General features: G+C 37.1%; 2 protein-coding genes across 3 annotated transcripts in view; one reads left to right on the top strand and one right to left on the bottom strand.

Annotated features, from left to right (window-relative positions):
• The window catches only part of PAPLA1 (Phosphatidic Acid Phospholipase A1), a 162,668-nt gene that overhangs the window by 135,366 nt on the left and 10,771 nt on the right, over positions 1–16,531 (bottom strand). The window lies entirely within an intron of this gene.
• LOC140755479 (uncharacterized) overlaps positions 1–16,531 on the top strand; it is an 81,978-nt gene that overhangs the window by 63,196 nt on the left and 2,251 nt on the right. The window contains exons 12-18 of the mRNA XM_073090752.1: positions 11,876–11,972; positions 12,435–12,562; positions 12,943–13,133; positions 13,565–13,651; positions 14,226–14,323; positions 15,399–15,502; positions 16,325–16,504. Coding sequence (XP_072946853.1) covers positions 11,876–11,972; positions 12,435–12,562; positions 12,943–13,133; positions 13,565–13,651; positions 14,226–14,323; positions 15,399–15,502; positions 16,325–16,504 — 885 coding nt within the window. The remainder of the gene's footprint in view (positions 1–11,875; positions 11,973–12,434; positions 12,563–12,942; positions 13,134–13,564; positions 13,652–14,225; positions 14,324–15,398; positions 15,503–16,324; positions 16,505–16,531) is intronic.

Here is a 16,531-nt window from a genome sequence, read left to right on the forward strand (position 1 = left end):
AAAAACAATTTTGATAACTTCCAAAATTCCACATATACCATTCCATAGATACCTTAATTCGCAAATCAGCCAACTTCACTTTTTGTCAAAATGTTTTTTTTTAAGTTAAGATTAAAACTACTTCGCAACAATCCGCTACAAATATGTATGATGATAAAAGGCATGCATTAGGTTGACAGCGTCTCTTAGCGATTAACCGTCGTAGAGTCAACTTACCCTGATGATGCTCCGTTTTGGAGCGAAACACGTGTTGGTGGTGGTATGTATGGTGGTGTATATTTTTAATTTTTGCATACTGCATGGCTTAAAATATATACCATCATACATATTTGTACCGGATTGTTGCGAAGTAGTTTTAATCTTAACTTAATAGCATGGATTTCCGCAAAGTAACGCCTGATACAATTAACTATGTTTTTTTTATTTATTTTGATAGTAAATGGCGTTGAACGAAATCAAAATAAATAAAAAAAAACATTTTGACAAAAAGTGCAGTTGGCTGATTTGCGAATTAAAGTATCGATATGCACTATACTTGAATCGACGCACAAGATGACATACCCGAGGTCACAAAATGACGCCCTTAAGGAAATCAGGTTTAATTTTACTTTTTGCAAACCCGTTTTGCAACTTGCGCCAAAATCATCAAAATGGTCCCTTTATTTAAATATACACTCTAATTATATACCAAAAAAGTGCTTTTTTGGTCCTCGAAAACCGGATAAAAGTTCCCAAAAGGTACAAAGGAAAATCAACTCGAAATAAATGTCATTCAAAAGATATAAAGGTGAATTTCCTGTGGGGATTAATCGTTGTTTATGTTAGCTGTGCCACGCGGTTTCATTCGCATTTAAGAGTAAATAAATTTTATGGGTTTTAATTTATTACGCGGAATGCTAATTTTTTTCTAAAATCGAAGTAACCTAAGTTACTCATTAATATCAACTTCCAGTGAAAATGACATCAAAATAGATCCAGCCTTTTCCAAGATTAACTAAAACAAACAGACTTGCAAACAGACTTAATTTTTTTTTTGTTTTTTCTTATAATTACCATCAAAATTTTTTTCTACAATTAAAGTATCCTAAGTTACTCTATAAGATCAGCTAACTAACAGTGAAAGTCTCGTCAAAATCGGTCCAGCATTTTCTAAGATAGCTAAAACACACAGGCAGACAGACATAAAGACACGCAGAAAGACAAACATTTGAACAATTGCTTTTCAAGTCTAAACTTCATTAGCGCCGTTGTGCACTTTGCCATAGCACATTGTATGACTACACCTGCTCGCAACAACTTCAGAGAGGACTAGCAGTTTGGCGCGGACTATAACTACTATCATATATACTAATATCATAAAAGGAGAACTTTGTTTGTTTGTTTGATTGTAATGAATAGGCTCAAGAACGACTGGACCGATTTTAAAAATTCTTTCACCATTCGAAAGCTGCATTATCCACGAGTAACATAGGCTATATTTTATATGAAATATATTTGATAAATAGATTTTGAGGCGGTACAAAGTTTGCCGGGTCTGCTAGTATATAATAAAAAGCTGCTTTGACATAACAAACAGACACATTAATTTCTTTTATTACTACATATGAGAACTGGTCTTCAGAAATATTGATATGAGAGCTCCCCCATTGATGTAGCGAACAAAAAACCGTCGATAGGTACCACTGGTACCACTCACCACGCGGATGTGGCGAAAAAACCTTACCAAGTGCGAACCGAACCCGCATAGGGTGGGTTCCGTACCATAAAAATTTCTTTTTAATACACTTTTATTAGCTTAGGTTGTATGTATGTATGTATGTATGTATGTATGTATGTATGTATTTATGTATGTATGTATGTATGTATGTATGTAACTGCGTAACGCAATCTTTGAACCCGATTTCTATCCACGTTGAACGTTCATTTAAATCAAAATTTTGAAGAATTATCAAAAATGATAATAATAATAATTGTGAAAAAAGCGTGGGTTGCTCCAATTATCAGTTTTCTAAAAACACTATTTTCTATTTTTTTAGTTGATTTTATCATAAAAGCGTGTTTTTTGGTTTTTTTTTAACTATATTTATTTTATTTTGTATTTGTTATCATAGCAGCCATAGAAGTGAATGCATTGTGAATATTTAAACAGTCTACCTATTACGGTTCAATAGATAAAGCGAAAAACGTCGAAAAATAACAGTGTCTTGTATGAAGAGCTTTTATAATCAACCTTTTTTATTTTTAAGTTATTTGTTGTTATAGCGACCACCGTTACACATTCTGTAAAAAAATCAAGAATATATTACGGTATATTTATATAATATATATTACGGTTACTATATATTACTTACTATATATTACGGTTCAAAATAGATCTGTGATAGATAGACAGACAGCGCAGGATTAGTAACAGGGTTCGGTTTTTACCAATTGGGTACGGAACCCTAAAAATCGTTGAAAGAAGCCACTCACAGCGCGGATGTGGCGAAAAAAACGTGAATAGTTCAGAAGAAACTGCCACCCAAGATGACATTTTACAGAATAATTACATCATAGTATTTTCATAGAAAGATTTTTAAGGAATAACTTTACTATTACTTTAATAAAATAATAAAAAACACATAAAATAAAATTATAGTTTAAAAACTAAAAACGACGCAAAAAATCGCACAAGGAAAACGCACCAGATTCCTGACGATCCTGATGATGTAAATGGAATAAAATTATTGAAATCGGTTCTTGATAATTTTTCAAAATTTTAAATTAATCGGACCGTTCAAAATAGGTAAAAATGGAGTTCAAAGATTCCGTTACATACATACAGGTCAAGCTAATAAAAGCGTGGTAAAAACGGAATCGGACCTAATCCCTTTTTTTTGTTTTTTTTTTGTTTACGAGGGGGAAACCTTCAAAAGGTGCCCTGTGCCGTGGGAGCGGCACAGGGCACTGCGTAGAGGAGTCCGGGATCTCCAGAGGAACGCAACCGGAGTCCTCTTTGAGCGTTGCCCCATCGGGCTCCGCCCAGGTGAGCGTGAAGCTCGCCACACCGTCTGGTGGGTACGACGGTATGCGACCACACATACCGCCATCCTTCCCGGGGTCGCTGTCCGGGCGGGTCGAGCTCCCACTCTCACCACCTGCAACCCCGGAAGCCCCTTTTAGTCGCCTCTTAGGACAGGCAGGAGATACCGTAGCACTATTCTGGTCCCGGAACTACAGGGACCCCGCGCCGGGGGGCGTTATGTACGCCCGACCTAATCCATAGTGATTCCTAACTTAAGATAATACAACCATCTGTTATGGTTTTTACCGTATCGTGAGTTCACGCACTTGAAAAACCATTAGCACCACCATTAGCATCTTTAAGAGTTTTTTTTTATTACTTTTAATAAATATTGGAAACCACAAGTGGATTTAGTTTTTTACAATAAACCCAAGTTTATTATTGATAAGTACATACAGTATTGAGAGCGTTTGGGAAAATTATACGAATGAATTAACATCACCGTCACAAAAAAACGACAGGATATTATAACAAGGTTGTGGAGCCAGTGTGGAACGACCGGGGAAGTACCACCAAGTCGAAACCAACATATTTTATTCAAAGTAGATTCCAATCAAGTCAAATATTTTTTTAATTCAAAATAGGTTCTTTACAGAGCACTTGTTGAACGTCAATACAACTACCACCACTTCACAAGGTGTTTCGTTATGGAGAAGAAGCGGGGAAAGAAACTCCATAACACACATCTTTTACAAAAATAATAATGTTATTTATAATGAAAAACTTAACCTAATGGTACATTCAAAGGTGGTAGAACCCTTCGACACTGGCAGCACCACCGCCACACCTATTTCTACCTAATAACAGCAGTGTTAGGCGCTGCTGTGTTCCGGTTTGAAGGGTGTGGTAAGGGAGACATAGTTTTCTGACTTTCTGAGACGTTCCAGCTTAGTCCTCAGGGGTAGCGGCGCATATGTGGTCGACCTCAGGTAGGAATATCTAATACTATCTGGTGTTGATTACAGATGTCCATGGGCGGCAGTAGCCACTTACCATCAGGTGGACTGCATACTCATCTGCTACTCCCGTATTATAAAAAAAACAATGTGGACCAAAATTCGCTTTGCGTTCATTTGAAATGATAGCAACCATATCTATATACTGCTGGGCCTCTGCCCAGTTTCTATAGACCTGGAGGCACCTGGCGCATACTCCACACACTGTTCCAATGGACAGGAGATGCCTTATTACCTAAGACACATCAACATACAAAATATATAGAGCATGCAATATTAATCATATTATTCTGTCGGGGTATATCGTAGGATTAACAAAGGTGTATAATACTGAACACCACATACTTGTCAGAATCACGCAGTCTATTTTATTCATTATCATGGTTTTAGGGTTCTGTAGCCAAAGAGTAAGAACCTTATCACTAAGCTATAGTTATATAGTTGTCTGTCCGTCTATACCAGGGAATCGTAATATAAACACTTGATTTTTTTACAGAATGTGTCCTATGGCCACTATAACATAAAAAAAAACATTAAATAAAATAAATAAATAATTAAGGGGGTCCTAATACTAGAAAGCGGTCTAGCTCGGTATGTTTCAGTTTATTATAAAACTAATTTTAAAAATTTAGTGTTAAAAATTTAATGCTGGTACGGAACCCTCAGTATGCAATTTCAATTCGCACTTGACCAATTTTTGACTATTTTTTAAATTATCCACAACACACCCCGACACAAAAATATTTCCAGCATAGTAGAAAATAAAAAAAAAAACCTTATGTCACGCTGACAGCTCGACGCTCCCCGCCAAGATCCGCTCTCGCCAATCATTCAACTTCACATCACTACACACGTCACTGTCAACACAACTTATTTGACAGATTCTCTGCACTGATTAAAATTCCTTCAACAGATCCTCTGATATCCGAAACTTTCTTTTAAATAGGTATAGTTTTGATATGCCCCACCGCTCAGGTAATCCTGCACCCTTTAGACCAAACCCTTTTTTGTTTACCTTCAAAAGGTACCCGATGCTGTTAACGACGCGGAGTTTTGTGGGATTCTATTACCCACAGCCCCCCGGTGGCTGGCCTTGACGCTGAAGAGTCTCCGAATAGATTCGAATAGTCGCTGAATAGACGGCGGACTCCGGAATCTAGGGTCCACGTTGAACCCACAGATCTTGAATTTTAAGAAGCGTTATGTTCTTGACATTGTTTATTTCTTTGCATTCTCTCACTTGAAGTCTGGCCTATTCCATTCTGCAGCTAAAGCTCAATCCCAGATTCAAAAACACCAAATTTACTACTATATAATCATGATGACTGAAATATTCTTTGCAATTATTATCTCCCTCTGAGGACCTTAGTTTTGTCATCTGACCTAGGAATGGCATATATTAAATTATATATGGTTTTATTGCAATTATTATCTCCCTCTTTTGTCATCAGACCTGGGTATACGCATATTAAATATGTTCTAATTCATTTGTTCTACCTGAGGTCGGTCTTCAAAAAATACATAGTGGTGCCAGAGTCGAACCACAAAGGGTTCTACCACAAAATAAAAACTAAATAATTTTAATATTGTAGAATAAGTTTTTTGCTGTGCGGGCTAGTGTGGATTTGGAGTATGAGTGCATCAGTTACAGTATACAACCCTAGCGCGATGGCCGAGCGTAGGTACAAGAAATAAAGTACATACATAAGATTGCCTTCTGTTCGTTTTTATTATTTGTTTCTACGTTTCAAACTACGTTTCAAATTATATGTAAAAATAATGGCAAATAAAAAAAATGAAAAAGAGAATAATTATTTTTAAAATAAAAAAAGACAAACCCACTGAGTTTCTTACCGGATCTTCTCAGTAGAGGTCGCGTTCCGATCCGGTAGTAGTTTAAGAAAATATTGTAACTGACAATTTGTAAGTGCCGCCGTTGGCCTATACAAAATAAATATATTTCATTTCATTTCATTTCATTTCAAACATATTTGTTTGTTATTTTAGCTTACAGAGGGTTCTACCGCTTTCAAACATATTGTTTGTTATTAGTTTAATGTATACAAGTTTGTAAGTCAAGGGCGAGTTGCACCAGTCGACCGATTAGAATATCGAGAGCTTTCTAATTCACTCAAACTGTGACATCATTGCACGAAAATTGTGAATGGAGACGAATAAAATGAAAAAAAAAAATGTTTTTTTTTTCTCTTTTAGAAATGAGAGCTTTTGTGTTCATATTAGGTCGAGCTGGCAATTTTTATTGACACTATAATTATTTCTATAGCACACTAGTGTATGTGTTTGTAGCACTATTAAAGTTTAAGATCTTTATTATTTCTCTTCAGAATTACAAAAGATTCACTTACAAAGAAAAAAATGCAAAAACTTACAAGTAAAATAATATAAGGCATATAATACTAGTATAAAAATATAAGAACGAAAAAAGCTATGTTCTTATTAGGTTTATAACATTACGTGAACTGACGCGTTTATTTAGAAAATCATTGGAATGATCATATTTATTTCGGTTATTCGAACTTTTTTACTTTTGATGTGCTAATTGAAAAATAAAATCATTCTAAAAAGGGCCATACCCTAATAACTTATAGTTTTGATTAGGGTTGACCTTAACCCTTCTTAATTTGACCAAGACGGTAAAATATTTCGACAATGACCATATAATATTTTTCAAAAAAATACAAAAAATCCCAGTGCCTAACGTATCATTACGCCTTCTTCGTGACACATTTCAAATAAAATAATAAAAAAGAAACAAAAACCAAAAAAAATGTGTTAAAAATTAAAAAAAAAAACAATTGCTGTAACACGACCTAAACCATATCCCGCTCTTTAATAATGTATGCTCTGTTTTTTTCCAAACACATTACAATATATCACAACATAAACGGCATTATAACCTAATCACATTGACCTCGGATTCGAACGATTTAAAAAACGAACACCTGTCACATCCACAGCTGTTTTTTTGGCGCGAACATTATGCTTTTAACTTTTACGACTAAAACGTAACCATTGGTACGTAATCATGTAACGTTTTTTTAAGTAACACTTAAAATTAATTTTAAGTGGTTTTTAAACGAAAACATCGTTTTTAACATAACTTTTTATAAACACCACTAATATATTAACTATTTTCGATTTTATCTTCGAAATTTTAATGTTTTACGGCAAATAGCCCCAAATTTAAAATATTTAACGTATTTTAGTTGAAAAATCCTTGTTTTCATACACTTGTAGACCAATTTAAGTAAATATAATCACTATTTAAGCTTGCTTTAATTTAAAAAAATTAACGTATTTTAGTTGAAAATTTCTTATTTTAAGCACATTTATACCGATTTAAGTAGGTAATATCACTAATTAAGCTGTTAATTAAACACTTTTTCACTGAAAAACGTATTTAGTTCATCGATAACCAATCGCGTACTAAACAAAATAAAACATTAAATCATTTCGTATGTGCGTTATCACATGTTTGTTACCAGATTAGATGGTTGACCATCATTTTGTATAACCAAAGATATTCCTATTATTATTAGAAAGAAAGAAAAAAAGAAACATTTATTCGGATAATTGCAACACAAATGAAATACTATAATAGAGAGAGACAAAAAAAATAACATAAAACAAAAGAAAAAAAAATAGAACAACAACAAAAGGACACTAAAATGTACAATCAATTATTACAATAATATGTGTTGCAACGACCACGAGAAGGGACAAACTCAGCATGTGCCACGTGCAGGTAAACTGCGTCATGGCTCTGATTTTCAGTATGCCCTAATAAGAAAATGTAAGCTTTTAAGAAAAAGTAAGCTTTAAAAGCAGTGATAGCCTAGTGGTTAAGAAACTCGGCCTCTCGATCGAGGGGTCCGAGGTTCAAATCCCAGGCACGCACCTCTGATTTTCAAATTTATGTGCGTTTTAGAAATTAATTATCACTTGCTTAAAACGGTGAAGGAAAACATCGTGAGGAAACCTGCATACCTGAGAGATTTATAAAAAAAAAAAAAAAAAAAAACATTCTCAAAGGTATGTGAAGTCTACCAATACGCACTTGTCCAGCGCGGTGGACTATGGCCTAATCCTTCTCATTCTGAGAAGAGACCCGTGCCCAGCAGTGGGACAGTAATGGGTTGATGATAAAAATAAGCTTTTGACAATTGTCACTGTCATCCATTTTCGCGCTTGAAAAATATTAAACAAATGTAGTTTTTAGATCATTTTCGAATGAAACGAAAATTCCTTCAATTACAAGGCGGTGAGATATCTACACTTCTCTATGATACATGATGATGATGATGGTTTGCATGACAATACCTTCTTCATTTAGTGACGTTATTATAAATCCGAAATAACGGAGGCTCTCAAGATGGTGAACTTATTTAATCCCTACGCATCTCCATGATATAGGTATCGAAATAAAATGTTCTTTTGAGTCAAATACGAAAACAATATGACGTCAGCGTAAATTCAAGATGGCGACACTTCAATATGGCAAGTTGTAAGAAAAATATAAATATCAATGAATATTTTAAAACCTCTCGTAATAACTACATGTTTTTATTACTGTTTTATTAGCCAATATCAACAACCGGGCTGATAGCATTACATGCCCATCGAAGCACGGCATCACGTATTACCACTAGGGTTTCACCAGCTGCCGACCGCCCGAAATTACTTTACTATATACATCGGCTAAGTTCTACATAAACCACAGAGCCATACGCGTTTTTCCCAGCACAAAAAGGATAATATATTAACAACAATACTATATTTTTTGATTATTTCTTGCGCGACATTTCTATTATTTACCAAATCTACCATAAAATTAAATATATTTCGACAAAAACGCAACTAATTGAATACTCATTTCCTTATTAAAACATAACAGTATTAAATTGATTCAGCACCGGCATAATAGATATACTAGTGTCAATAAAATTACAATCACAGTTAAGTAACGCTATAATAGTCTTTGGATTGCACCGCGTAACTTTAACGTTAACGAAGACCTAACCAGCCGTCAAATATATGGTTAAGCATTCATGGGTTAACCACTTTATTAACGGTTAACATGACGTCATAACGCTACGTTAACTAGTCGATTTTGCTCAGATAGTTTTTTGAAGTGAAAACTTCTATAGCGGCGTTGTGCAGTTTGTGTGATGGATTAAAAAATGTTAAACTCGCGTCAGGACACGTGGCCTGATCAAAAATTCGTAAAACGCTTTTTCTCGGCTTAAAAAATATGTCGGCTTAAAAAATATGTCAATGGGTGTTCGTTTCATTTTTTATTTATTATATTTTATCATTCAGGTTAGGTTTCGAAAGTTCTCACTTTTACCCGCACTCCCGGAGTGCAATCCGTTGACTTTTTTATAAGTATACCTAACGATAGCACAGACGGGCTACCTGGTGGAATGCAGTCACCGTCGCCGTTGCAACACCAGAAGAGTCGCCAATGCATCGCCTGCTTTGAAAGAGAACTGTTTATGCATCCCTCTTAAAGAGCTTAGTTTTTTTTGTCTTCCGTGTATGTCGACTAAATATCATAACGGCAGCGACACAAATGACGTTAATGACAAGTAACTTAGTGCACCACGTAATTGTTACATTCCAATCGCTATCGTCAGTTACTGTTATAGTTAACTTTAACGGGCCCTCAGTGCAACCTACCAACGAATTATATGACAAGGCGTAAGTTATTGCAGTAGCGATTATTCTGACCGTAAAAAACTTAGGTAACACAAGGAAAACACTCTAAGTGTCACTGCGTTTCCTTTATGTGCAATAGAAGTTGTCGAAATTGTAATTCGACTGAAGTAGTGATCTATCAACGCACAGCCCAAACCACTAGACGGATCGGGCTGAAATTTGGCATGCAGGTAGATGTTATGACGTAGGCTTCCGCTAAGAAAGGATTTTGATCAATTCTATCCCCAAGGGGATAAAATAGGGGATGAAAATATTACTTCGTAACGCGAGCGAAGCCGCGGGCAAAAGCTCGTGTGCAATAGAAGTTGTCGAAATTGTAGGTAGACTGACATTAAGTAGTGCAACAGCTGATATAAGCCTAGGAAGTTAAATCTACTTAGTTTTTTAATATTTGCTCCGCGTCTGTATTTCAAAATATATTTGGTTGTTTATTTTACTTTTACATACGTAAAAATGTTTTTTTTTTTGTAATCAAAAATTTGGACTGATTAAACTAGCTAAAAATTAAAATAAATTTTAAAAGGTATTTAATTTTTTTTTATAATCTATACTAATGTTATAAAGAAAAAAAACTTTGTTTGGTTGTAATGAATAGGCTCAAAAACCACTGGACAGATTTTAAAAATTCTTTCACCATTCGAAAGCTACATTATCCACGAGTAACATAGGCTATATTTTATATGAAATATATTTGATAAATAGATTTTGAGGCGGTACACAGTTTGCCGGCTCAGCTAGTCATCAATGAATATCGTTATATCGGCAAATTCCATATAATTTTATAAAAAACATATTTAAATAATTGCGAAAGCACTGGTATAAAGAAATACCCAAGAAAAAAATAGGACATGTCCCATTCAACCGTACGACTATTGCCACCCTACACGGGTTCAAATGAATGAACCGGGGACCCTGAGTGAAAATGATTAGATTATAGCAATCTATAGTATATCGTAACTTATCGCTTGTGTTAATCAAGAATCATTAGCAACACTGATTGAACTCACACTTGTCTATTCACTGATTGATCCGATGTTCAAATCCCAGGCGCACCACCGATTTTTCAAAGTTATGTGCGTATTACAAATTATAACTTACTTAAAACAGTGAAATCAAATCTTAAAAAAATAAAGGAAATCTTTAAAAAAAAGTTCCGTCGTCTACTAATACGCACTTGTCCAGCGCGGTGCACTATGGCATAATCCTTCCCATTCTGAGACGAGACACCAGTGGGACAGTAATAGGTTAATGATGATAATGATGATGACATAGATACACGTGTTCTTGTCCTCTCATTGAGAATGTCAATTAACGTGGTTTATTAATAATGTGGTGTATTCCTTATCAGTTCTATATAGTTCAGTGACGATACCCTCTGTACTGGATGTGATAACCGACTTCCTATTTAGCTATTTCTGTTAATTGCGATCCGCGATCGACCTCGAAACGTCACTCCTTTGATAGTAACTTTAAATGATTTTAAACTAATATTATCGCGGAATTAGACAATTTTATATGTTGTGTTACGCGGTTTTTCAATAAAAAAAATATAAATATCGCGTATTAGTACCTACCGCTTTTGGGATAAAAGTGGTAGACTTTAGTCCACCGCGCAGGCCAATTGCGGATTGGTTGATTTCACATGCCAATGAAAACTTTTTCATGAACACTCAGGCACGTAGGTTTTACACGATATTTTCCTTCCTTATAAAGCAAGTGATAATTAATTTCTTCAGTAATTCTTCACATCGACAAAATCATGGTTTCGAACATCGGATCCTAAATTGAAAGACCAAGTTTATGACTTTAATTTCTGTCAAAGATTATAGAAATTATTTATCACTTGCTTCAACGGTAAAGGAAAACATCGTGGGGAAACCTGCATACCTGAGAGATCTTAAAAATATATAAAGGGTTTATAAATACCAATACGCACTTGTCCAGCGCGGTGGACTATGGCCTAATCCATCTCATTCTGAGAGGAGACCCGTTCACAGCAGTGGGACAGTAATGGATTGTAGACGACTTCTCCAAACGCGAGACCAAATATCTCACCACTTAGCTATCATTACTATTAGGTACATTAGATTACACTAATTTCCTTTTTCTCTTCCAGAACTGCTGAAGCTAAGAGTTAGTGGGCCGGTAGCGAGCGTCAGGGAGTCCGTGCTCGTGGATGAATATGGAACGGAGCTGGCCAAACTGGCTTTCAAGTGAGTAATTTATACCTTGATTGATTATCATTAACATCATGAATCTGGCTGGCTATTGGCTATAATTACCAATAGAGCTAGTTCCGGGACCAGAATAGGGCTACGGTATCCTTTGCCTGTCGTAAGAGGCGACTAACACAGGTGTTCCGGGGTTGCGGGTGGCAATAGTGGGAGCTAGAACCATCCGGCCAGCAATCCCAGGAAGGACGGAGGTATGTGGGTGCCATACCGTCATACACACCAGACGGTGTGGCGAGCGTCAAGCTCACTAAGACTCTTATAGCTTCAGAGAACCGAGTAGAAGACTTCACACACCGTTCAGAGCATAGTAAAAAAATCCCGGCGATATTTTACCATATTGGGTACCATTTTATATGTAAAGTTTCGAAAAATCAGCGGTTTGGAGCAACCAGTGGAATATTTTTTTACCTATATTTAAAGCTACTCAATACTTTTTCTTAGTTACCAGCCCATGGGCAACAGCGAGCCGGAGATGGAGGGAGCCGCCGCTGAACTGGACGCGGACGTGCCCTTACCCAGCGTGAAGGGCTCAAGGGTGTACGCCAAGATCGTAGGAAGGGATATTAAGGGTAAGATCGAATAACTGTTAAAATTGTTTAAAATTAAATACTGACACAAAAACTGAATCTTAACAAGACAATGACTTTTATACATATTGGATTTTTTTTTTATAAAGTAGGAGTAGCAGACGAGCATGCAGTCCACCTGATTGTAAAGGCTATTGCCGCCCATAGACATCGGTAATCAACCCCAGATAGGATTAGATATTCCTACCTGAGGTCAACTACACATGCGCTACCCCTAAGGGACTAAGCTGGAACGCCTCTCAAAAGTATGTCTTACAAAACACAATACAGCAGTTGTTATAACAGAAATAGGTGTGACGAACCACAAACAGTTCTACCACCTGCATATTTTCTAAGCATAGTTCTATCTTGACCATTTCCAGGTGAACCCTTCGTCCGTCTCTCCGGCCCTATCAACCAGCAGTCCGAAGTGAGGATGGGCAGGTCAGCGTCCATCCAGTTCCCAGACACGAAGGACCTGGAGCGAGCCGAGGAGGACAACTCCAGGTCTTACAACCAGAAGCTGCAGAACAACGACAGTAACGTCTTGCCCTTTGGAAGGGCTATATCGCAGGTATGGTTTAAAGGTCGGAGAAGACTATGTTTTATCCGGCTATGCTTCTATTTATCAATGATAAGGGTAATGAACAAGGGAAGCATCGAGCATCGAAGGCGTTCCAACTTAGTCCTGAAGCGTTGCAACGCATCTGGTACCAACCTCGGGTAGGAGTCTAATCTTATTTTTATAATTGAGTAGAGATGCCCATAAGCAACATTAGCCACTCACCATCCAATGGAGGCTTATGTCTCGGTAAAGTATGTCCCCCTTAGCACACCCTTCAAACCAGAACACAGCTGCGCTTAACGCTGCTGTTATAACAGAAATAGGTGTGGCGGTGGTGCCGCCGGAGTCACCACAGAGGGTTCTACCACCATCAATAAAACTTTACGATAAGCACTAGTATATCATTCATATATTAATTTATCATAATGAATTATCAACAGGTGGTTAATCAACGCGGTTCAATTTTAACTGCGGTTCAAATTGGTCTCAGTACGAGGTTATACGGAGCGCCAGGCGACAGTTTACAAGTAAGTCAGATTTGCACACCGGGGAATGAAGCATTGTCTTCAGACTCTAGAACGAGTTCGAATCTAAGATACAAATTAAAGTGGAGCAGCATATCAAAAAATAATACAATTATTTAAAATTAGATTAAAGTTATTTTATAAATTAACTGAAGATTATTGAAACATACTTCAAGAATATTTACAAAAACCGAACATTATTTATAAATAATATACATTATTTTAAAATAGCTCAAGCTAATTAAATAAAGCGATTATTGATTGAAATTATTTAAAAATATTTTTACAACCTAATAGTAAATTTAGAGATTAATTAAGATAAGAGTAGGTTCGGTTGAGGTTAGGTGATAAACAACCCTACGCAGCGCCGAGGACGGCCACCGGGGGGGTTTTAGTGCGGTAAAAGTCCCACATAACCCCGTGTCGCTCCCACGGCACCGGGTACCTTTTGAAGGTTTCCCCCTCGAAAAGAAAAAAAAAAAAAAAAAAAAAAGGTGATATACAACCTTAAACATTCCATTTTTAAACAGAAATCCACACGAATAGAATTTATTCAAAATATAATATTAATTTACAGCTACACTTCGAAGTGTCAAACTTCAGGGAGACCGCAGTCAGGTTCAGCTTTGGAGCAGTCGGGGAGCTGAGGTTTTTGAGAGGAATCAACCCTGCATCGTAAGTAGCTGATACTAACTTATTATTCAAATAAGTAGCAAACTAGCATACAATCCACCTGATGGTACTGGATGCAGTGAATGACCTTCAGTAGCCAACCCCAGATGAGATAGAAGTCCTACCGGGACGATATATATTTTTTTTATAATATAGGAGTAGCAGACGAGCATACAGTCCACCTGATGGTAAGTGGCTACTGCCGCCAATGGACATCTGTAATCAATCCCAGATAGGATTAGATATTCCCACCTAAGGTCGGCCACAGATGCGCCGCTACACCTGAGGACTAAGCTGGAACGCCTCGGAAAAGTCTGTCTCCCTTACCACACCCTTCAAACCGGAACACAGCAGCGCCTAACACTGCTGTTATTAGGTAGAAATAGGTGTGGCGGTGGTGCTGCCGGAGTCGAACCACAAAGGGTTCTACCACCTTCAGAGATCATAAACGCGTTGTAGCCCTTATTTGGAACGACTAGTATCATTCTCTTAGCACACCCTTCAAAAGGTATCTAGGGGCTAAGGTAAAGGTGTACTAGGGCCCTTTTAGTGGAACTTCGGTCTGTGCTACGAGTGCCTCAGGTACTAAGGACTGTGGTAGCCCTTAACACTGCTGTTATAAGGCAAAAATAAGAGTAAAGATGGTGGCGTCAGGGTGGACAATTTTAGGTAGATCTTCAATCCTATTTGGAATAGACTTTCGATGTTTCCAACTTGAATATAATGAAAAAAATCAACGGGTTGCATTCCGGGAGTGACGGTATCAGTGCAAACTTGCGAGACCTAACCTGAATAATAAAATATAAAAAAATGACACCCATAGGCGTATTTTTTCTATGCTGACACCGGATGACATCTTGACTTTTGCAGTTTGCTTTGCCGTCTTACGAATTTTCTATCAGGTCACGTGTCCTGACGGGACTTTAATATTTTTACATCACAAAAAGTTCACAACGCCGCTAAAGAAGTGTTCATTTCAGAAATGTAAAAAGAATTACGATAAAAAAATATGAAAGTCCAACAAAGGCTTTTTTTTAACACTTTATGTTACATGACTAACTTAACATTATGATTCCAGTCAAACCATAGACTCCGGTCAGACGGTGAACGTCATCGTTAGTGTGTTGGTCTCGTCAGCAGCGCAACCTGGCGCGAGGGACCTCATCACGTTCACCGCTTATGGTAAGTTGGCATATAATAGTTCGCGCCAAACTTCTAGTCCGCTCTGAAGTCGTTGCGCACAGGAGTAGTCAGCGAGCCAATACGGTCAAACACAACTACAAGCATATACTCCGTAGCAACAGGAAGCGCACACTAGCGTAGTTATGTACCCGCGGGCGAGAGCGGACAGCGGAGGGTGCCGGGGAGCCGCGCTGTAGCAGTCCCGCTAATATCTACAATTTGGTGTTGCGAGCGACTCATTTTTATATTCAGAGCGGACTAGAAGTTTGGCGCGGACTCTACCTAATCATTAAAATATTACATTTACATTGGAATTCATAACTAACCAGGATTACTATGACGTGGATGACGAAATCGTAGATACTACTAACTTAAGATTCTGACTTTGTCTACATTCTGTGGTTAGTATGTAAGTAACCTAGTACATACATAAATGTTCAAGCGCGAACTAGATGTTTTAGGTCAGGACTTGATTGTCTTCCTAGTCAAATATAGAACCTTAAATCCTCCGTATGTCAATTCAACTCTTAGACATAATTATGCAAACATACATGTTGTCTATACCCAAAAAAATCCACAATAAATCTCCATAAAGACCACTTAGATGTCCCAACTGTCCCAATCGATATCGATAGCCAAATGCTATCGATATCTTTAAATTCATAAAACATACAATACCTTTCCTTAAATCCAAACAATAAATACTATATAATGGAGAATAATTAAAATTTGCACCAAAAAATCTCGGCAAAAATTCGGACGACTAAAATTCATGCAAAATCTTTTCTTGAATCCAAACTAAACAAACTTCCAACTCCACAGGCCTAGAACAAGTCTCCATATCGACCTACGTGTACGTGATCAACTCTGGAGAGGCGGTACGTGACGTGTGGGCGCCGGAGCTGCGACACAACTTCCAGGGCAGCTGCCTCGGGCGGCAGGGCAGCGACTGCGCTGAGCACACCTGGTCTGCGAGTATCATCGCACGGGATAATGTTGGAGGTAAGACTTGAGGAAGACTGTCTGATT

The sequence above is a fragment of the Epargyreus clarus genome, unplaced genomic scaffold (assembly GCF_041222505.1).
Source record: "Epargyreus clarus isolate Ecla_fem2 unplaced genomic scaffold, WU_Ecla_fem_2.2 ptg000033l, whole genome shotgun sequence".
Classification (NCBI taxonomy): domain Eukaryota; kingdom Metazoa; phylum Arthropoda; class Insecta; order Lepidoptera; family Hesperiidae; genus Epargyreus; species Epargyreus clarus.